The sequence below is a fragment of the Xenopus laevis genome, chromosome 2S, assembly GCF_017654675.1.
Source record: "Xenopus laevis strain J_2021 chromosome 2S, Xenopus_laevis_v10.1, whole genome shotgun sequence".
Lineage (NCBI taxonomy): Eukaryota > Metazoa > Chordata > Amphibia > Anura > Pipidae > Xenopus > Xenopus laevis.
In genome coordinates, this window is record NC_054374.1 from 145,114,635 (window position 1) to 145,139,121 (window position 24,487).

General features: G+C 37.4%; 1 protein-coding gene across 2 annotated transcripts in view; it reads right to left on the reverse strand.

Moving 5' to 3' along the window:
• The window catches only part of pds5b.S (PDS5 cohesin associated factor B S homeolog), a 68,721-nt gene that overhangs the window by 16,507 nt on the left and 27,727 nt on the right, over positions 1–24,487 (reverse strand). For both annotated transcript variants that reach the window (XM_041583215.1, NM_001095174.2), the window contains 16 exon segments: positions 23,817–23,911; positions 22,170–22,315; positions 21,180–21,331; positions 19,649–19,762; positions 18,440–18,521; positions 16,367–16,415; positions 16,130–16,269; positions 14,444–14,559; positions 14,091–14,196; positions 12,899–13,059; positions 10,004–10,127; positions 9,558–9,716; positions 4,375–4,443; positions 3,852–3,988; positions 2,130–2,253; positions 1,652–1,856 (listed from right to left, as the gene is read on the reverse strand). In XM_041583215.1, the coding sequence (XP_041439149.1) occupies positions 1,652–1,856; positions 2,130–2,253; positions 3,852–3,988; positions 4,375–4,443; positions 9,558–9,716; positions 10,004–10,127; positions 12,899–13,059; positions 14,091–14,196; positions 14,444–14,559; positions 16,130–16,269; positions 16,367–16,415; positions 18,440–18,521; positions 19,649–19,762; positions 21,180–21,331; positions 22,170–22,315; positions 23,817–23,911 (1,979 nt within the window).

Below are 24,487 nucleotides of genomic sequence, written 5' to 3' on the forward strand. Positions count from 1 at the left end.
GTTGCAGTTGTCCAAAGGTTTATGGACCTAACTGAACCTTGCAGGGACCAAACATGGAGTAGGTCTGTTACCTTGTTCAGCCTGTTTAGTTGTAGAAATAAAATAAAAAAAAACCCATATATCTTTTATGATTTAAAACAACAAGCAATTTAAAATTTTGTGTGCTTCATTTCTCCTTTAAAACAGCAATGGCAGTGTGCAAGCTAATTGACTTGGGGAGGGTGATTTACAAAAATCTGAATTTTCTGATTATTTAAATAAAAAAAGTCAGACCAAACTAGAATCCACAATCAGGTAAACACCTGATTGAAATCGAGCGAAACCCCAATCGTAAAGTACTTAAGGGAACAGTAACACCAAAAAAATGAAAAGTCTTTTAAAGTAATGAAAATATAATGTACTAAAGTGCTGCACTGGTAAAACTGGCGTGTTTGCTTCAGAAAGACTACAATAGTTTATATAAACAAGATGTTGTGTAGCCATAGGGGCAGCCATTTAAAGCTAAAAAGGGAAAAAAGCACAGGATACACAGCAGATATCAGATAAGCTCTGTAGAATACAATGAAATTCTTCAGAGCGTATCTGTCATTTACGGTGTCAACTGTGCTTGAATGGCTGCCCCCATGGATACACAGCAGCTTGTTTATATAAACTATAGAACAGTTTCTATAGCAAACCCACCAGTTTTATTCAGTGCAGGGCAACACTACATTATATTGTCATTCCTTTAAAACACTTTCATGTTTTGCTGTTACTGTTCCTTTAAAAAGTATTTAAACATATGAAAAAAGCTGGCCATCCACAGCCTATTGCTGATGCTGCAGACCAAGTCTTGAGTTTTTTTTTTTGCTCATGCATGGAACCCAACAACTGGCTGAAAATTAGTAAGGTTTGAAAATCCTGTCAGAAGAGAACTACATCAGTATATGTTGATGCGGCCACATTGGGTCTCCCTACGTTTCCATTACAAAAAGGACTGGTGATGCATGGGCCAAATGATCGGATTATCCCAATTTGACCCGGATGAAGAATTTTCACATTGCTGCCTTGACAGACAAGAGATGCTTTACAATAGGGTTGAAGCACACAAAAGAACGGGATAACTTTTCGGATGTTGCTTACCGTATATACTCGAGTATAAGCCGTCCCGAGTATAAGCCGAGGTACCTAATTTTACCTCCAAAAACTGGGAAAGCTTATTGACTCGAGTATAAGCCGAGGGTGAGAAATGCAGCAGCTTCTGGTAAGTTTCTATCTCGTTTTTGGATGACTATTCTTAGGCGCCGGCTACTATTCTAAGGCGCCGGCGAATATTCTTAGGCGCCGGCTACTATTCTAAGGCGCCGGCTACTATTCTAAGGCGCCGGCTACTAGTCTAAGGCGCCGGCTACTAGTCTAAGGCGCCGCTACTAGTCTAAGGCGTCGGCTACTATTCTAAGGCGCCGGCTACTATTCTAAGGTGCCGGGTACTATTCTAAGGCGTCGGCGACCGTTTTTGCGCTTGACCGAGTATAAGCCGAGGTAGAGTTTTTCAGCATATTTTGGGGGCTGAAAAACTCGGCTTATACTCGAGTATATACGGTATATTGTTTACTCCAGACAGCTGGTACATTAATTATAATCCTATAATTTAGTAGACACTTGTACTTACCACTGACAGCGGCATGCTGCTTCAGGTACTCTCTTCTGACATTAATATTTTTCACCAGACACTGCCGTGCATGAGCGCGCCTCTCTTTCACAGGATCTTTTGCACACAGAGCACAGATGGCCATATATTCTAATGGAAGTCTTAATCTGGAGAGCCCTTTGTGAAGTTTTTGAGCAAACAACTGTCTAACCTGGTAACACTCATCCTATTATAAATGAAAAAAATAAAAGTGATGCATTCAATAGAACAAAGGTTTATATCAGTCATTCTCAAAATGAAGAAGGGGAAAAAACACTTAGGAGGGTGCTAACTACATTATAGGAGAGAGAGCTAATTAAATACCATTTAAGAAGGAATACATATTGTTCCTAGCATTAGCATTCTGATGTTTAGATTTTTAAAATACATCAAAGCAGATTAAAGGTTGCAAGCTTGGCAAAAACATAGAGACAAGTACATTGAGAGCACAAATACTTACATTGATGACCAACGCACATAGCTGATACTGTTCTAAGGTAATAATTTCATGATAACACGGCTCCTGCGCTAGTTTAACAATGGCACTACCAGCAGCCAGTCTCAGCCGTGACATGTCTGGTTTACTGAAAGAAATAAAAGAAGATCAGCTTTATATATAAAATGCTTTCTTTATTCATCCTGACACTCGGAACATTTTGCAGCTACTGGATACACTATCACAACTATAAGTTGACAAGTTAGGGTAATGTCACACCTGGAGATTCGGGGAGATTTAGTCAGCCGGCGACTAATCGCCTCTTCTTTGGGGGCGACTAATCTCCCCGAACTGCTTCCTCCTCCCACAATGAAAAAACGCCTGCAGCATGGCAATCGCGGCGCTTCGTTTTCTGAAGTTGCCTCACGAGGAAACTTTGGGCAACTTCGGAAAACGAAGTGCCGCGAGTGCCATGCCCCAGGCGTTTTTTCATTGTAGCAGGAGGAAGCAGTTTCGGGGAGGTTAGTTGCCCAAAAGAAGAGGCGATAATTCGCCGGGCGACTAAATCTCCAGGTGTGACCTTACCCTTATAGCAGGGATTCTACAAATATATTGTTTTTTTATTTGGACAATTTTTGAACCCTCCTGCAATATCAAACCGAAGCCAAACCTTAAACTGTATTTTTGAATTTGAGTAAAATCCGAAATAATTGAATCATTTAAAAGGAAACAAAATAAGATAAAGCTGCTAGATCCAATATGGTAGCTTCTACTTGGGCAATGTTCCACTCACACAATAAGCTGTGGTCCAATATAAGTATAATTAATAAGTATAAAACATTTTCACACTTTTCACGCATTTGTTTTTAATAGGGATGCACCGAATCCAGAATTCGCCCTTTTTCAGCAGGATTCGGACGAATCTTTCTGCCAGGCCGAACCGAATCCAAATACTAATTTGCATATGCAAATTGGGGGCGGGGAGGGAAATCGTGTGACTGTCACAAAACAAGGAAGTAAAAAATGTTTTCCCCTTCCCACCCCTAATTTGCATATGCAAACTAGGATTCGGATTCAGTTCGGTATTCGGCCGAATCTTTAGCGAAGGATTCGGGGGTTCGGCTGAATCCAAAATAGTGGATTTCAGTGCATCCCTAGTTTTTAATAGATTCAGTCAGTTCTAGATATTTTATTTACTTTAATCAACATTATTCTCATTAAAAATATTGGACCTCTTAAGTAAATATGACAGAGCTACTTATAATAAATGTAGTAGCACAAATTAAAGGTAAGGTAGGCTTTTAACACATAGGGGTTATTTATTAAAATACTCCAAAAAATTCAGATTTTGATAAATAGGGCCCCAAATCAATGCAACATATGTTTTTTATAGGTACAGAATGTAATCCAGAAAACTTTGAGCTATGGGAAGGCCGACTCCCATAAAGTCCATTTTAAGTAAATACAGTAATTTAAAATTTTCCAAAATGATTTCCTTATTTCTTTTTAAAAATAAAACAGTAGCTTGTTCTTGATGGTAACTAAGCTGCATGAATCCATACTGGGGCAAAACAGTCCTACTGGGTTTATTTAATGCTTAAATGTTTTCAAGTAGACTTATGGTATAGAGATCCAATTAACATAAAGATCCTTATGTTAGGTCCTGAGAATTTTGCATAATAGATCCCATACCTGTACAGCATTCATACAATTGTCAGCAGGAAGGTAAATACATCAGCTTATTACCTGAGCTTTCCATGTTCTGTCAAGTCTCCGTCAGTGTGTAATATTGCTGTTAGGAGTCGTAATGTTGAATTTCCAGATTTACTGAGATTATTTTTCATTCCCAGCAGCCACCGCACCATCATTTTAATTGCCTGAATCTTAAAGAAAAAAACATTTTATAAAAAGGTGTCGTGGTACAAATTTTAGTTCCAGCATGAGATGGCATACTCTCTTTCAAGCCGATTTCTTTATTTCTGAAGGAAGTTCAGAATAAAAGGATGATTGTGCACCGTATATAATGCTTTGTTAATGTTCCTCCTCCTATCTCTCCCTAGCTAGTGGAGTCTGGTGGTGAATGAATTGTGTAAAACAAAAAGGTGTATGAATAAGAAAAGAGGAGATAAAATATCTGCTCCATAATTTTATGTATAATTCTCGCTGGATTTGATACCTGGCAGAGAACCTGGTCTTAAAATGCTCAGGCATCACTGATGAGTTGCTGCAGTAGCACTGCTGTGATAAAAACAAAACAAAAACAACTTACTTTAACCATAGTTTCTTGAGACACCTCATCATCTGGCACCCAGAGTTTTGTCGTCTTTTTACCTGGAAGCTAAAATAAAATAATAAAAAGTCATAAAATACATGCAACATCTTTTATTTAATCTCAAAATAATAACAGATTTATACTGGGTTTATTGAAACTTGTTTTAGTAGACAAAATAATGGTGATCAAAATTAAAGGACAAGAAAAGCTAAATTCACTACAAGGTGACAATATGTTAGTAACACCCCAGTGAACTTATCTGCCAAGATAGTAATTCTCTGTGGGAAAAAGTGCAATAAGACAAAGAAGCAGGGCTGACCGGCACTCAAACGGATCCACAAAATCCAATAAATGTATCTTTTAACTGAGCATCTTTGGTCTTGGTGGATCCGTTTGAGTGCCGGTCAGCCCTGCTTCTTTGTCTTCTGCTGTACCGCTACCCGAAGCTGGGGGTCTGGGGCTGGTGCACCCGGACCACTTTCACTGTTTGGTGAGTTACCTTACAATAAATTCTGGAGCACCTTGTTGTCCTCTAACCAAAAAGTGCAATAACCCAGGGAACTTTTAAAGCAGATCTGACTTCTTTATTCTTACTTTCCAGATGCCCCTCCATTGCATGCTATACTAAAAAATATTCTGGTTTTAGTATACTGCCCATGTGCAAGTCTAAATTTGGATGAGGGATGGTAAGCACAGATATTTTCTCATATTAAAGCCCCCATTAATTTAGTTTTCCTTGTCCTTTATTAAATGTAGTGGTTTTATTCAAACTTTCTACCAGTCTTCTCCCACCCAACCCAAAAGACATCTAAAATTAGCAGCACAGCACAAGTAAGGGCAAAGCCTCTGGAGCTACTAGTAGCAGCTACAAAAAACCCTGCCACAGAATTGCATAAAAGGCTCATTTCACACCACTTTTCAGCTCTTGTGTTTTCCACTGACTGAGATTCATCTCCTGCATCTGTCAAGCACTTGATGGAAATATTTAGTGTGCAGCACCTCTTTGATACGGACGCGTTCCTATGATTTTTATAGGAAAGGGTCAGTATCGCTTAAAGGGCAATGGCAGACACGGCGATTAATTACGTTTCAATATTAGCCACGTGCACCCATTGCAGCTGTCACTCAAAAATAACGACTTGCTCATCGTCAAGGGGAGAATGCCTCTGCAATAAATGAGGGGGGATTCTACGAATTTTCGTGCCTGCCTACCGAGCTTGACATTGCTTAGGCAACAAAAAGCCATGAGTTACCCTGTGTAAGAGGGTTAACAGACCTTCCCGGTCTCCAAACTGATAGAGTGTTTATTTAGAATAACAAAGAATGTTTCATTTTTTTGTTATCTTCTTATTGAAATTATTGAATAGTGAAGCAAATTGGTTTGCCCAAAATACACTGCACTATTACCACCACACAGTATTACTGTATATACTCGTGTATAAGCCGACCCGCGTATAAGCCGAGGTACCTAATTTTACCTACAAAAACTGGAAAACCTTATTGAATCGAGTATAAGCCTAGGGTGCATTCCAGTACACCCTGTGTTGTGATGTCTGTACATACACACGAGATGCAATGCGAGAGAGAGAGAGAGAGAGAGAGAGAGAGAGAGATAGAAATTCTTAGCTGAAACAAAAGCACTTGACATTCCATACTGCTGTTGAACAATGACCAGACAGGGGTACAAGTCACTAGGAGGACAATGTAAACCTGAGTTTACATTGCAACTACAACTCCCAGAATCCTTGTGTGACTCAGACTGGAAGAGGCTGCTGGGAAATGCAGTTTATAGTTATCTGGCTGAGCCATGCGGCAAGGTCACAGGTAGGGCTAATTACAGGCCACTTGTTGCCCTGCGGTTACTGCCCCCCCCCAGTAAGGCCTGTAGCAGTTACTCACATGGGCTCCAATATTGCGATACAACTGCTCCTCTATTGCGATACAACTGCTCCTCATACTGCTGTACTCTGTGTAGTTTCCCCAGCAGGTTCCAGTAATGGCGAAGAGATGGGGGCAGGGACGGGAGCAATTACCCTGTGAAATCCTGTCCGATGGTCCCCTCTGTAACACCGGATCAAGTCCCCTAACCAAGCGCCGTATAATTTAGCAGGCAGCAGGCCCTACGGTGAGCCGGAAAACAGACACCTTGAGGCAATAATTTGGCGATCTAAGGCGAGACTAACAATTTGGTGCGCTGTGTGGGCGGAGCTGGGAGGAGCGCGCATGGGAAGCTGAATGCCGCTGCTACATGGAGAATGTGTGAGTGAGAAAGAGAGAGAGATGCGCCTCTGAAGCCGGTTTTACTGTTTAATCCAGCCCTAGCTGCGGGCAATTACACATCGGCGCCCGTACTTTGGAAACTTAAGGGAAAGGTCAAGTATCGGCGCATGCCCATTTATAGAACAAACACTATAGTGCAGGGAAAACGCCTGCCGTGCGGGTCAAAGGAGGACATTGCAGGAGCGCATTGATTGTGATTTTGCACATTGACCCGAGTATAAGCCGAGGTAGACTTTTTCAGCACATTTTGGACGCTGAAAAACTCGGCTTATACTCTAGTATATACGGTAAACATGGTTTCCAATTAAACATTTAACTTTTGAATGAACAAAAGATATATTTATATACACATATATATATATATATATATATATATATATATATAAATATATATCACACACACGCACGAAAAAGGTGATTAATTGGCTGGGTGCAAATATATATATATATATATATATATATATACACATATACACACACATGTATAAATATATATATATATATATATATATATATATATCTCTATCTATCTATATATATCTATATATATATATATATATATATATATATACACATCCGCTACAAAAGACTTTTGAGAAAGGCCTTCGGGTAGGCGTGAAACGTCAGTCCTGTGTAATTGATAAAATATATAAATACATATAAAAAAATACAGAGTATGAATGCACAGCTTCCCAGAGAGAAATAATGTATTTACTTTTATCAAATAAAAGATCTAGGTCCTGAGATTGCACAGATGCAATACAGAGAGTAGATACAATAAGACTCCCCCCCCCCCATCTCTGTTATCTATTCGAGTGTGCTGCTTATTAAAAAAAAAAAAAAAAAAAAAAAACATTCGGTCCTTCAGAAAATGATTTTTCAAGAAAGCCTGAAAAAAAAATTACTGACTGGGAAATGAGTCAGATACTAGGAGACAGACTTGGAGCTCTGGGGAAATGATGAGTTTAGCACTGAAACTTAATGGCACGTTTGGCTGTAAAACTGCTGCCATTTATTGTGGGGAATCACTGCAGTCTCCTGTCCTTTGATGCCAAGCAAAAGAGATACTTATGGCTCATGGGTCAGCTTGTTAACAGAAACAGCAGAAGAGCAAAGGGGCCATGTACAACCTTGTACCAAAAAAAAAAAAAAAAAAAAAAGGTTGGGCTACACGAATCACAAAGTGAATCCTGGATTCATACATCCCTAATAAAAAGAGAATGGAATGATTTGCACATCATTTAAACACCTAGATTTACTTGCAAATAGTACAAAAGCAGCCTCAATGTTGATGCCAGCAACATGTTCAAAAGATGTTTTGTTTTACAGGCATCTGTGTTGCATCATCTCTTCTTTAACGAATCTCTGTAACTGCTCAGGAACTGAGGCAACATCCTATTCTTATAGCTGCTCAACAGTTTGGGGTCTCCTCCTTTTTTCTCGTTTTCTTTCATAATAAACAGACTGCATCCTAACTTATTTTTGGAAATAGGGTTTTGCACCTTGCATTCCATAGCAACCAATGAGTGAATAATATTTACTCCTGTTTGATACAATAATTCAGTTTTAAATAAAACTGGAAATCTTATAGATTAGAGACCAATAATTTTTATGCATATCAGATGCTATATTAATGATCCGATCAGCCCAATATCACCTGCCTCAAGATGGGCATGTCAGAGAAAGATTTGCTTGTTTTGACAACCTTTCCAAACAAGCAGCTTTTACAGCCTAAGGGCATCTTAAAGGAGAAGGAAAGCTACCAAAGCAGTTTATTGCAAATAGATTCACCACAATAGTGCAAGTTATAACACTATATTTATTCTGCAGAATGTTTTACCATACCTGAGTAAACAGCTCTAGAAGCTCTGTTTGTTTAGGATAGCAGCTGCCATATTAGCTTGGTGTGACATCACTTCCTCTCCGAGTGTCTGATTACAGCAGGGAGGGGAGGGAAAGAAGAGCAAACTGAGCATGCTCAAGCCCATGCCTTGGAGGTTTTTGCTGAAAACAGGAAGTCTGATACAAAAGCCCATGTTTACACAATAGAAGGAAAGAATTGCTGTTTCTTTTGACTGAGGACTTAAAGCAGCATTACTTTGAGACCTTTCTTATAAAGCTTACTTACGGTAATTTTAGCCTTTCCTTCTCCTTTAAGGTAAAATATAATCAGAGGAAATACAAATGAGACTAATCAGACTACTGTAAGAAATTAAGGGCAGCCATAAGAAGAGAGTATTTTACCATTTTTCTATAATAGCAAAATAATTTTTTAAAAGTATGAGATAAACACACAAGGTACACCAAAGTACCAAGAAAAGGCAAAAAGGTAAAACTGAAGTTGGCAACTGTAGAACATGTAAGGGCACAAAAAATGAACGGTATTAAAAATCAAACCATAAATAGTAAATTAGGCATTTCCGGCTTTTTGTGATCCATTATGAATAAAGGTTTTCATTGAATCCTCGTCTTCTCACATGAAGGCAACCATGAAATAATACAAAACTGGCCAGTAAATGTATTACTCCTCCTCCTCCTTACCAGCAGGTTTGGCAGATAGATGACAACTGATATCAGCAGGCAGCCAAAGGAGAAAACAAAATATCATGTGCAGAGTACTAGTGATGTGCTGGTCAGGAAAAACTTAACCCCCACCAGACCATAACACGCAAAATGTTGCCATTGCAGGAACCGCACCAGACCCATACCCATGTCAACTCACTCACATTTCATCCCAAACTTGCCCAATCTGTGGTCAGCCGTGGGTCTCCATATGAAAATTAAATTAAACCATAAATTAGTACAGCTTTTAAACGTGTCCGTGTGGCTAAGGCTTCTGAGAGACACATAAAAACAGGTATAATGCTGCCCCAAGAAATATAATAATAAAGAAGACTTACCTGATCTGACATCAACAAATCTTTAACAACAAAAGTTGCAACCATTGACTTTAAAGGAGCAGTGAACTGATCTGGAGCAAGCTGTGCTATGTGCCCAATAGTGACAAGGGATGTGATGAGTTGCTCGGGGTTGCCAGGGTCCAAGCTTTTGTGTAATGGCTAAAATGTTAAGCAAATATATTTTAACACAGATTCACAATATATATATGTGCAGACCTTATTCAAAGATATGTTTTTTTCATTGTAACAAATGTAAAATCACTGTGCAGAGATCAGCACAAACCTATAATATGCTAGAATGTTGATGTCTGCAAAATGAATTAGGGGGTTAAAAGTTAACCTTCAACACTTATTACATCACTTTAGGGATAGGGAAATGCCAGTATCACTTTAAACTTTGGAATCTGTTCTATTCTGCAAGGATGGAAATCATGATCATTTCTTACCTCAAATATCTGTGCAAACTGTGTCTCCTTGCTGGAAAAAATTGCATGTATGCAGTGAATGGAATACTTGGCTTGACGTGGAGATCCCTTTTTAGCCTTCTGCTGTAAGACTGGAAGCAATGCACTGAAAAGAACAAAAACATGGCAGATTTTAGAAATTAATAAGGCTTGTATTGAACATACATTTTGGCTGTTGTTTTAATTAATATATCTGAATATAACCACTATATACCACCATATAACGGAGTAAAACCACTGTCACTTTCCAGCTTTGTGAATAACAAATCACCATTTCAGGAGCAGAAAGTAGTAAGACAAATTGATACTGAATGTATAGGCCTTTTGTATCACAAGCCGCTCCTTAGCTGCAGCTTAGAAAGGGAGGTGTTTGTTTACATAGAGCGTATTATCTCCAATGAAACAAATTTACATAGAAGAGATAGTTTAGGGGAAAACAATCATTAGCACTTTACAATACTAGTTAGCACAATGCAGATTTTTTTTTTTTGAATTAAAGAAGGCAGAATACATTTTCAACACAATGTTGACAACACGTGAAGGTTATATAGCTATATATTGGATCAAAACAACATCTCCCTTGACTGACTTCATATTTGGGTAGGCCAGATAGGGATCATGACAATTATAAAGTTAAACAGTCTGGTCAACACTACACCTGTGGCCTAATCAGGCAGCAAAAAACATATTCGGCTAGACAGCAGCATGGAAGCAAGTTTTTTTTGTGAAAGAGGCAGCACTCACGACACACGGTTTTAATAAAAATATGAACGTTTATTCCATCTCCATATCGACGCGTTTCAATCCACACGGTCGGTATGGAGATTGTATAAACGTTCACGTTTTTATTAAAACTGTGTGCCGTGTGTGCTTTCTACTATTGGACTGTGTGTGTGTGTGTTGTGTGTATATGTATGTATATATATATATATATATATATATATATATATATATATATATATATATATATATATATATATATATATATATATATATATATATATATATCTATCTATCTATCTATCTATCTATCTATCTATAATCCAAACCGCACTCCAAGGTCTTGAAATGGTGAAAAAAGTGAAAAGTTTATTTCAACGTTTCGGCCCACCAACTTGGGCCGTCTTCCTGAAGACGGCCCGAGTTGGTGGGCCGAAACGTTGAAATAAACTTTTCACTTTTTTCACCATTTCAAGACCTTGGAGTGCGGTTTGTATTTTTGGATTGTGCCTCTGCCACATGGTATTTATGTTCTCTTTGTATCTGAAGGTGACCACTCACCACTCAAAGAAATAGACAATACAAATATTTTATTGATAGCTAGCAAGTAAAACCTTCATAAAAACTAGGAAACATCACAAAAAGGCCAGACCTCCAACTGGACTATGGGCCAAGCAGTCAGATATCGTACAAGGAGCCATAAAAAAAAAGGGCCATCTAGTGTTCGGATCCAGTGGTCCCCAACCAGTGGCTCGTGGGCAATATGTTGCTTACCAACCCCCCCCCCTTGGATGTTGCTCCCAGTGGCCTCAAAGTAGGTGCTTATTTTTGAATTTCAGGCTTGGAGGCAAGTTTTGGCTGCATAAAAACCAGGGGTACTGCCAAACAGAGTCTCCTATAGGCTGTCAGTCCACATAGAGGCTAATAAATAGCCAATCACAGCCCTTATTTGATACCCGCAGACACATTTTGCGTGCTTGCGTTGATCCCCAACTCTTTTTATATTTGAGTGTTGCTCATGGGTAAAAAAAAAAAAAAAAAAGGGTGGGGACCCCTGTAGTGATCATTCTGGCAGACAGCAGTAGATCAGCTTCACAACCTTAGGTCAATGACAGACAAAGCATTTTGTTGCACACATTTGGTCACAACGACTAAATTCCCAAAACTTTCTTTCTGTTGTGGGTAGTTAGAATTGCAGCAGATAAAACATGTAGGGTGCTCAATAATGCAAACATGCTTAGGAAGGCATTTACCTGCAGCAATTTTCACTCCCCACAATATAAAGAAATTTGGTATTTTATTGCAGCGTCAAAACAGCACGTCTGTCATGATTTTTGACAAAACAAGCTCAGGGTAAGCAACTTAACTAGAACTTGGGTGAACTTTAACACAGCAAATGATTCCATCAGCCTATAGCCTTTAGGCACTGACAAATGTTACCTATTCTGTCCTTACAGTCCAAATCGTCAGTTTATTTTTAATTTTCCCCCGAGTAGGGGTTTATGGCAATGGCAGAACTGCCTTAAACTCCTTGTTTAATAGCTGAGCATGTAAATGCTGTTCTCTCTTCTGTATATTCTTCTTTACACTGCCTTAAGCTGGCCATAGACGCAACGATCCAATTGTACGATTCGCACGATTTTCGGAACGTGTGTGGACAGTCCCGTCATTTTTCGTCCGGCGGAGATCGTTCGTTTGGACAGGTTAGAAAATTTCTGTCGGCTGCCGAGAATATCTCTGCATGTATTGCCGATCGTCTGATTTTCAATGGGAGACTGTCACCAGCTTTGTCGGACATAACTTTCGTACGATTGCTGTCAGAGGTAGAACATTGGCTGATCTGTTCTTTTACTACTTTATTTGATCGGAATGGTAAGACTTTGATCGGAATGGTTAGTGGCAGGTCGGGAGATGGGAAAGTCTGATCGTACATTGATTCGTACGATCGGATCTTTGCGTCTATGGTCAGCTTTATTCAGCTAATGATCAGAACTCAAACATGTTACACAAAACTTTTAGGAACAGCAATGAAGGAGTTATACTTTTTAAAGTACAAGAGTGAGGCACATCAAAGCAGGCACAAAGACATGCCCTACAGAGATCAATTAATTTTTTGAACGGTGCGCACCCCAAACACATGTGAAAAATTTAACTCACGATCTGATATGAGGGAAATCCTCTTCAATTTTGTTCCCTGTGTTTTTGAATATTTGCAGTGCTGCCTCGGCAACTTTTTCATCATCCATTTTTAAACAAGCTAAGAGAGATTCAAAGGTTTCTGCTGAATGAAATGAAATTGGATGGGTGAAAGAAAGCACCTGCAAAACAGAAAAAGTGGTTATAAGTTGCAGCATAAACTGGTTGAAAATGTATTGCTTGTATTTAACTTCAGAACTTCAATAGAGTAAACCTGCCGACGTAGGGAGGTGGCCTGCTATAACAACTCAGACCGTCCCTTCCAAGGTCCTGATAAAAGAAGCCACATCATCTGAACTCGAGTTATAGCATGGCTTCTTGTAAGGCTAATGTCACATGTGGTGGTTCCTTTGTATGCAGGGATTATGAATATTTTATACTTGAAGATACACTTTAAAAAGGAGGGGATATTTAATTGTGTCATTAAAGGTCACCAAGAGCTGTGACAATCCATTACATTATAAAGTACAGGTATGGGTTATCCAGAATGCTCGGGACCTGGGGTTTTCTGGATAACATCTTTCTGCAATTTTGATTTCACTACAATAAGTCAAATATATATACCGTACCATGGCTTCTTGTAAGGCTAATGTCACATGTGGTGGTTCCTTTGTATTTTAAGGATAAGGAAACCCTTATACACTCAGATATGCCAGTAAATAAAATCAAGTTGTAGGTCATTTCCAAATAAATAAATATATATATATATATATATAATATATATATAATATATATATTATATATATATAATATATAATATATATATAATATATATAAATATATATATATATATATATAATATATATATAATATATATATTATATATATATAATATATAATATATATATAATATATATATATATATATATATATATATATATATATATATATATATATATATATATATATATATATATATATATATATATATATATAATATGCTGGCCAAGGAGGGAAAAAATACTGGCACTATATTGGAACCTCTGCTAAAATAGGTTTTTCTTTTGCTTTAACAGTAAATTTAAGCCTACAGCAAATTATAAATAAACTGCAGAGATATATGGTACAATTTTGTTGAAGTAAACCCATATCCTTATCTCAAATTATCACGTGTTGTTTTTAAGAAGCGATAATACCTGGCATGAACACTCACCTTCAGTAATTCAAGGCCAGCTCGAATCGCTTGATCCGTGGGAACACCTTCATCTTCATCATCTGCTGTCCCATCAATTGACTTGTTAACCAGCTTTATCAGGGAGCTTCATAAAAAACAAAATATAAAATTAACTTGCGTTAAACCTCATCATTTATGAGAATAAATAGATTTGAAACATTTCAATGGTAGTTTGGAGATGGAAGTAAAGTAGAACCTCGATTTTACGTTCCCAGATTTGACGGTTTCCTGGAATGTACACAGTTTTTATAAGGTCCCCTGGGAAAGTAAAACCAGGGTTCTAATGTATGTATTAAATATTCAGACAAACGTGTTAAACCTCTTTTTCATACCTGATTGATTCTGTGTCAATGTGTACAGGCGCTATCCTCTCTAAAAGAAATTTGATCATTTCTAAAAACGGGTTGGTTGGTTGCTTTGGGTTGCCCAGTTTTTTGGTAATATCACGCTTAGGGAGAGAAGAAAAAAAAATCAATGACACGCAGTTGCTGTTACACTCACTGTCATCCATATTTCTACATTGATTTGATGAAACATGACAATTGCTAAATATTTACTTTTGTTGATTTAATAAACGGCACTGCAGTTAAGAACATGCTGAGCTGTAAATAGTATCATGAGATGGCTGCCAAAATGTATATACTTATTTATTAAAGACTATTTCAGTGGGTATGCAGGGACTATGAATATTTTATACTGGAGGCTACACTTTAAAAAGGAGGGGATATTTAATTTTGTCACTAAAGCTGACCAAGAGCTGTGACAATCTATTACATTATAAAGTACAGATTTGGGTTATCCAGAATGCTAGAGTTTTCTGGATAACATATCTTTCTGCAATTTTGATCTCCCTACCATAAGTCAAATAGAAAATCAAGTAAAATATTAAATAAACCCAATAGGCTGGTTTTGCTTCCAATAAGGATTAATTATATCTTAGCTTGGATTGAGCACAAGGTACTTTTTTATTATTACAGAGAAAAGGAAATCATTTTTAAGAAATTGGATGATTATTTGATTATAATGGGAGAAGATCTTTCTGTAATTTGGAGCATCTAGGGCTTAAAGGGGGTAAATAAGGAATGACAGTAATATTTTAAACAGTATGCCCAGAGGACTGTATATCCATTGAAGTCCTGCTCAGACAGAAGTCAGCAGCACAAATCTACTAAACAGATAAAAAAAAAAAGGAAGATCAATTGCAAATTGTTAATTTAAAGTGGACCTGTCACCCAGACACAAAAATCTTTATAATAAAAGTCCTTTTCAAATTAAACATGAAATCCAATTTCTATTTTTTATTTAAGCATTCATAGCTGTTGTAAGCTCATTTAAAAATCTCAGCTGTCAATCAAATATTGTCTGCCCCTCCTCTATGCCCGTGGCATAGAGGCGGGGCAGACAATTACTTTCACTTTCAATTCAGCACTTCTTAGATGTCACTGCTCCCCACACATTCCCCCAGTTCTCTTTACCATATAACTGTGTAGCCAGGGCATGGGGAAGGACACCGGGTCCCCCATTCTGGTGCACAAACATGATTCTGAGATGATACAAGGCTTGTCTTAATAACAGTGTGCACAAAATGGCTGCTGCCTGCTTGCTATAATTTTGAAATCCCAGACTGAAGGAAAAAAAGAATAAAATAATTTATATAGTGTAATTAAAGTTCATTTTCCTTGACTAATCTGATAAAATAGGATTTTAATATTTTTTTTGGGTGACGGGTCCCCTTTAAAGGTAAACTAAGCCTTTAAGAATTAGTTTTTATATAATAACTGACACTGGGTATGCTGCACTAGCTGGGATCATAGAGGTATTTCTTTTCAGTTATCTGTCATTGACATATTCAGCATTCTCTAATAATGACAGCAGAAGCAGGTCGTCATTTTGTGCCTGAGACTTTTGTCTAACTTCACGAAGAAGCTAGAGTGAGGGCGCAAGGGATCAGGCATTTATGTACACAGGTCACTTCAAAGTAACAAGTCACAAAAGGTTAAAGAATTATTTAATCTCACCACACAGACTTCAGCCTGCTTGCAGGAACACGTAGGACTGACAAGTTTCTCCAACTGTCCTCGGATTTTCTCATCGTCTTCTAATACTTGTGTAAATTTCTTTAAAAAATCTTGACCTTTGCCAGGGTCTGGCAAGTTTTCTTAAAAAAAAAAAAAAAATTTTATTAATGGCCGTGACACCTGGGGAAAACATGCAACATCAGGCAGCTTCTTTAGCCTCTACGGACTGATACTTACTTGTAATAACCATCACTTTTGAAAATATTGCTTTGCTGCCAGCTTCTGTCTGAAAGGGAACAGAAATACAAATAAACTCAAGTAAAAGTTCCATTAATAATCCAATAATACTGTACAGAATTTTGTAAAGATGTATGTTCCAAACGCCACATGAGAGAGGTTGGCTCTTAATCTCTCGATGTCCTAAAGGAAAACATACCCCTATTTTTGAGCTCATTCAGTTATATAAAAAAGCTAATAAACAATTTAAACCGCAAAAAAAATAACAATCAATATATAAATGTTGCTGGTGAAATTTTCCCGAGTCAGATAGACAATCGTTTCTTTTATTCTGTGGAATCATGTATGTCTATATAAAAATAAATATATTAATATTACATTTTACAGGCATGGGATTCGTTATCCGGAAACCCGTTATCCAGAAAGCCTGTCTCCCATAGACTTCATTTTATCCAAATAATCCAAATTTTTTAAAATGATTTCCTTTTTCGCTGTAGTAACAAAACAGTACCTTGTACTTGGTTCAAATAAGATATAATTATTACTGGAAGCAAAACCAGTCTATTGGGTTTATTTATTTATCATTTAGATTTCAAACCCATTTTAAATTTATTTGATCGTGACCCTGGAGGGGTGCTTTATATCACCCCGGGAAACCAGGTCTCAGGGTAGCACTAGGTCTGGGTCATCCTCTGACCACGGTGCCCAGACCTTGTTAAATTTCTCCGGGCAGCCCCTTCTTATGTATGTGATTTTATAAAGTGGTAGTGATTTCTCACTTGCCTGCTCCCAGTCTTCTACTATCAGCCCGTTTCTTGATTTCCATTTTACTGCAATCATTTTTTTGGCATACATACACAGAATAGTTATTAGTGTCCTCTGTGCTCGTTTCGGGAATATATCAACCACCTGATCTAGTAATAATACCTTGGGGTCCATTAGCAAGGGGATATCAGTTTTTGTTCTAATCTGCTGTGTTACACCTTTCCAAAAACTTTGGATGATTGGGCAGACCCAAACCATATGCATAAACGCTGCTGGGGAACCTGAGCATCTAGGGCATTCATTTATGTTCGGATTCATTTTGTGGAGTCTGTGTGGGGTAAGGTATACCTTGTGTAGGTAATTCAGTTGTGTCATTTTGTCTTTACTGCAAATGACACCTTCAAAGGCAGTTTCCAAAATATCTTCCCAGTCCTCTGGGGTAATCCAAGGGATATCCCTTTGCCATCTATTTAACAATTTGTTAAGAAAGACACTCCCTGCCTGGGTCAATTGGGCATGGAAAGATGATAATAGTTTAAGGGCTTAGCTCAATATTTCTAGGAGTGGTGTCTATTGATGTATATTGAAATTGGGTGTCAACCGCGTGTCTTAGCAGAACCTGGAACGTCATTATCTTTCCTTCCACCATGTCTGCCAGGTATTTTATATCATATTGTGCCCATATCTGTGGGTCTGGGACGGTACAGAGTTGCTGTAATTTGGGGTTTCCCCAAAGTGGAGAGAACTCCGAGCAGGACTGTAGTGATTTACAAGAGTTTCTATTAGGCTTGAAGGAGTATGAAGGTCCCGAGCATTCTGGATAACAAGTCCCATACCTTTATTTAATTCATTTTTATAAATGTTTCAATGCACTGTACAATCCATTAAGCTTCATTTAAAAGAGTCCAAAGTTTATAAAGATTCATTATAATGGATCTTTCTATAATTTGGATCTTCATACCTTAAGTCTACTAGAAAATCATGTAAACATGAAATAAACCCAATGGGCTAGTTCTACTTTCAATAAGGACTAATTATATCTTAGTCGGGAGCAAGTGCAATGTACAGAGAAAAAGGAAATAATTTTTTAAAAATTTGGATTATTTAGATGAAAAAAAATCTCTCTCTCTTTCCCTAATTTGGAACCTTCTGGATAACTGGTTTACGAATAACAGATCCCATACCTGTACCAAAAGGAAATAAGGCACGAGGGACAAAAATATTTAATTAAAAAAAAAACAAAAAAACTTGTGCACTCATATTTTTTAACTCCATTGAGCACATTAAATGTAATGAATTTAAAAATACCTTTGGCTTTTTGATCAAGTCCAACAAATCCTTAACATGATGCCGCAACATGTTTTGACATTTCCACATTTCATTCAGAGCCCTGGTGGGGAAAAAACAAAACAAGCTGAATATTCATTGATAGATTCTGCCTACATAAAAGGCTGTGTAATAAATTGAGAACTGTACAATCTCCAGCATGGAAAGAAAATTGCCAGCACACGGTTTGCCTTTAAAAATAATATATCCTTAAAGGGGTGGTTTAGCTTTAAGTTAACTTTTAGTATGTTATAAAATGGCCAATTCTAAGCAACTTTTCAGTTGGTTTTCGTTAATTTTTTTTTACAGTTTTTTAAATTATCTGCCTTTTTCTTCTGATGCTTTCCAGCTTTTAAATAGGGGTCACCGAGCCCATCTAAAAAACAAATGCTCTGTAAAGCTTCAAATGTATTGTTATTGCTACTTTTTATTAGTCATATTTCTATTCAGGCCTCTCCTATTCATATTGTAGTCTCTTATTCAAATTAATGCATGGTTGCTAGGGTAATTTGGACCCAAGCAACCAGATTGAACGGCAGCTACAGGCAATATTTGGCTACAATTTGTACACGAAACGCCACAACGTGGGTTAGACCAAGCGCTGGCGATTTCTTTCTGTGTTTCGTGTACAATCTCCAGCATGTTTATCTTATGGTTCAATGCCCCAACTTTTAAGGTTGGTTTTCGACACTTGTAAACGACAGTTGCGAACCATGGAAAAGAAGCTGCTTCAGTAGAATATCGCTATTTTACCTAGGAATGATTGATCCTATCCATAAAACTATAACACTGTGAGGTTGCAATTGTGTTGTGATTGTTACACATTTTTCTATTCAGGTCTTCTCATATTTATATTCCAGTCTCTCATTCTAACAACTGCCTTGTTTGCGAAGATAAATTGGACCCTAGCAGCCAAATAGCAGCTAAAATTCCAAACTAGTGCACTGCTGAACAAAAAGCTAACTTATACAAAAACCACAAAATGCAATTGTCTAAGAATAATACTGTCTAAATAATATTAAACATAATTTATACATAACAACAATTGCTATCTCAGTATATACAGCTGTTGTGGATGACTAAAAAGAGGGTTTGCTATTTTGGAAACCATTTAATTTAAGTTATTTTATTTCAAGTTTTAGGAACAAGATCTACAAATAAAATACACATTTAGAATGGTAGAAAACTTACTTCACAGCATTAGTATCCAATGTTGCATACAGGTAGTACAAGCATTTCATTCTCTCTGTAGTTTCCAAATTGTGAGGGACCATGTACTGAGCAAAAATCCGTTCTACAAGTAACCTGGAAGGGTAGAAATATGATCCCCAAGGAATTAATAGACATCCACAACACTGTTGCTCATTTAAAACAAAAAAAACAAAAAAAAATAGTAGTATGTGTTGACAAATGTAACACAGGCAGCAATAATATCTTGCGAGTAAGACTTTGTCTATGTTTAAAGGAGAACTAAAAGGCTTGAAAAATAGCAATAATTGCTGTATTTTATATACTGTATACTGAACTTAATGGGATAGTCTGTATGTTAGCATTTCTAGCCTAATTCTTTGATTTTGTTTTTTCTTTAAACCTTTATAAAGCTCTGTGCATAAAACCAAACTAAAGGACAGAAAACACAACAATTTACTAATTTTCAATAGAACTAAACAGTAAGGGCAGATTTATTTCTCAAATTCTGAGATGTATCATACTCTGGCCCAAGAACTCAAATTCGACTATTTGCCACCTAAAAACTGCCGAATTACTGTACAAGTCAACGGGAGAGGTACAGGGATCAAATTTGGTGATGTTTGTAGCCTTCCTGACATTCCCCTTTTTTCGGAGAAAAAACTTGAATCAAGTTTTTATAATTCGAATTGAGTTTTTATAATTCAAAGCGAATTAGATTCAAGTTTCCGCGTCGTTTAAATTAGATCTGGTTTAAAAAGTTCGATTTTACTAATAAATTTCGACTAGTTGAATTTAGAATTTATGGGAGTTTAAAACTACCCTTAACAAATGTGCCTCTTGGTCTTTAACAATTATATATATTTATTTATATACACACACAAAATTATATATATATTTGTAGCAACCGCACTCAAATCGGGATATTTCCAGCTGAATTCGGGTGCAGGGTCCACAATAAAAGGCATTTGAATTTTTTCACAAAATGGAGTGCGGGTCTTCTCAATAATCTCATCTATAAGATTATTCTTCTCAATAATCTATATCTATATATACACAAAATACAGGAATGGGATTGGTTATCTGGAAACCTGTTATCCAGAAAGCTCCAAATTATGGGAAGGCTGTCTCCCATACACACAATTTTATTCAAATAACAGACTACATATATTGGCATGGGACCTATACATAAATATATGGCTACAGTTATTCCTGCTTATGCTCAAGACCCATCTGAGAATGAAGAACAAGTCGATATGGTTTATTGTATGGATCGTCTTGGCTTATTGGCGTTTCATACAAGCAGCCTCACACAATACACATAATTAACTCCCCAATGATCAAACTGTGGAAATAAAGACAACATGCCTGCACAAATACTGTCACAGCCAGCCAGAAGCAACCCAGCAAATAAGACATCATTTTATATGTCTAACATCTCCTCTACTAGTCGGTTTCCTAAATTGATTATGATCTATATACAGTGAAATAGACAACATACGAAGAAAAAATAAATAAATAAAAACTACCTTACCGATCATCAATACTGTTCTGGTAATATATGTGCAGCAGTTTATCCTTAATCCATGAAATCTGTTTTGCGGATTCTTTTCCAGCTTCAACTTGCAGGGAATACTTTTTATAGATCTGAGCAAGCCCCATCATTGCTTCTTTTCTCACTCTCCACTTCAAAGAGAGAAAAAAATGCACAAAAACAATACACAAGGAAAGTTATAAAGTGAAGAGAGTTTGCTGACAGATTTAAAAATGTTCAGTGCAGACTTCACAAGCGTGCACCCAAATTTCTTACTCCAATTTTAGGTCTAACATTAAAAAGAACAAAAATCTACCACATTTTCAGCCTTAAATTACGGTAAAATACAGGAGAGATCAAGGCTACATAAGATGTGAAAATGTAATATGGGAGGTGGAATAAGGGAAAACTGCACATTTTTATTTGTCAGTATTTGCATTTAATAGATGACAAAAAAAAGCCATACAAGAATTGGAGCACCAGTAGGCAATAAACCAGAGACTGCACTTTTCATATGTTATTAAAATTCCCAGTTCCCACAGGACTACTAGCCATTTTGATTGCACAATTATGAAAATTGACTATCATTAGCCATGGCTCTGTTTTCTCTTTGGCGTGTGATGTCACAGATCAGTGGTGATCACCTGAAAAGCCACACAAAGTGCATTGATGCATGGCCTGGCTTGTACCATTTTGCCAGGATGTAATGCACAGCAAACAGTAGGCCAGAGTGCCTAAGGTGTCATGGCCCTAAAAGGGCAGATGTTCAAGGCTTGGCTTTCATATTCAAATCACAAGCATGAGCAACACTGATGAACTCTACGAAGAGTAAAAATGGTCTGCAGCCTGGATCTGTAAGTTGTGTTTCAAAACCCACAGGCAGAGAGTATGAGCCTTCTGAATAATGGAAAACATGTCCTCTGTCAAATTTGGAATGTAATGCATACAGGAAAGGTGGAGCTTATTCACCTTATAAAAGATATAGCTTACCCTTTTGTCCAGAGTTCTTTCCCGAACAAAATTCAGTAGTTGGTCATTGACCAGCAGAAGATCTTTCTTAGCAGCAGTAACTATAGACACAATCACGTCATGCCTGATGGCTTCTTCAGGGTCATGTGATCTCACTTTAAGATACTCTAAAAAAAACAAAAAACTTTTTTTGTATTTATTTGAGGCCATGTTGTTGATATTGATTGCATATCCCTTTTCAACTTTTAAGCTGATCGCATGTGGGGTGAATTCTCCTTGCTGCATTTTTTTTAACCATTGTCGAAGCACCCAAATTCATCCCCATACCTTCTGTCATTGCCTTCGCAAAGACGAGGTTTTGGCCCAAAAACACACAATTGTGCAAACACTAGTTCCAATTTGAAAACTTATGATAAGCAACAACGGTTGATTCGGCACTTCTATGAAAACTAAAATAATAATTTTCTGTTTTCCAGTTCAGACTACTTGCACAAGCTTTTTACCTTACAGAAAGAAAGGGCAGAGGACTAAATAGTCAACTGTTAGAATTTCTCCATGATTATCCAGTCTTTGAGGCTGTCCATATCTATATGCTATATCTACTATATTCTATATCTACTGAGTCTCTTAGTAGCCTCCTTAGGTAGAGAAGCAGATTGAGACCCAGATGGTGATGCAGATGATTCTCCCCTCTGATAGCGCACCCTAACCTTATGAACTAAGAAGGAGCAGAAGACTGCAAAGCAAAAGGCTAATAAGGCAGATGCAATGGATAAAGCCAGTGGAGGCAGAGCTAGCTCTAATCACTGCTTAGACCTTTCACGAATGAGGCGAGGGCCAGACGGGGCGGAAAATAAGTCTGCTGAAATCTGCAGGCCGGTTTCAGCCACTAAGTGTGAGCAGTCCGGAAGGCGTGTGTCAGCTCCGACATGAAAGACAAGATTTTGGCACAAAATGCAAAGTTTCTTTGCTGAAATCCAGTGAGTGTGTTTGGGCCAGAGACGACACAGGGGCTCTGGATGCAAAAGGAAAGGATACTGCTCCTGATGAGGGGTCAAAATCAGCCTACGCATTTCAGCAGGCTGATTTCGACCCCGTCTGGCCCTAGCCTTAAGATGCCTTTACCTGCACTGGTCATTTCAGTTTCCACATTATCTGATGAAGATATGCTACACATTCTTTTGCATCTGGAGCGAAGATTATTATTAACATATATTTTTAGAGTGCCAACATATTGTGCAGCGTTGAATGCAGAATTACTGCTTTATTCCCATTTCTGCTAGAAGACAACTTCGCTGCTTCCTCACTGCTATTGAGGAAGTATCTTTCGTACTTCTGAGCTTCCGAGTTACTAGTGAACAAAACATAGTTTTTTGGTATCCCCGAGTTTAAATAAAAGCCCATACCTACAGTCCAGGAGGTAAAACACAAAATTTATAACCCATGTGATTTGCATGACCTTATTCTAATTTAAAAAATTTAAATCATAATTTTACCCTGGCAATTGGTTTGCCCAACCTGAGGTCAGGGTTCCCCACGCTCATTAAAAACATGCTAATGGTTTATTGTATTGAACTTTCCTTTTACAAGTCTTGATGAAAACAGTTGTAAAGTACCGATTAAAAAAAAAAAAAAATACACAAATAATTTTGTAAAGGATAGAGTTACCTGTTAAATCTTTTGCCAGGTCAGGATGGTTCATCAAGCTGTGGCTAGCAAACTTCACGCATTCTAAACGAATGGGCACATGTATGTCATTAAATCTACCAAGTAAAATATTAAATAGAAACATGAGTTCCTGGATTTGGAAATAATTCAGGCAAACAAAAGAGGTAATCTGAAAGGTTGCATATCTTCTAAATAAAATCTATTTCTCAGGTTTCAATTTACTCCAAAATGTCCACAAATAGTTGTTCATGCAATAATTTATTTGCAGGAATCTGCATACTTTGTTTATTCATTCAGTCTTACCGTTTTTATTCATATGTGTCGGACCTTCTGTAGAAATTATTGATATAGTATCAAATTTGCACTGACCACAACATAATGTATGTACACCTGTCTTACTCATTAGGGATGCCCTGAATCCAGGATTCGGTTCAGGAATCGGTCAGGATTCGGCGAATCCTTCTGCCTGGCCGAACCGAATCCGAATATGCAAATTAGAGGTGGGAAGGGAAATCGCGTGACTTTTTGTCACAAAACAAGGAAGTAAAAAATAGTTTCCTCTTCTGATTCGGTTCTCGGGCCAAATAGTTTGCGATGGATTCAGGGGTTCGGCTGAATCCAAAATAGTGGATTTAGTGCATCCCTATTACTCATTCACACATCCTTGTAAT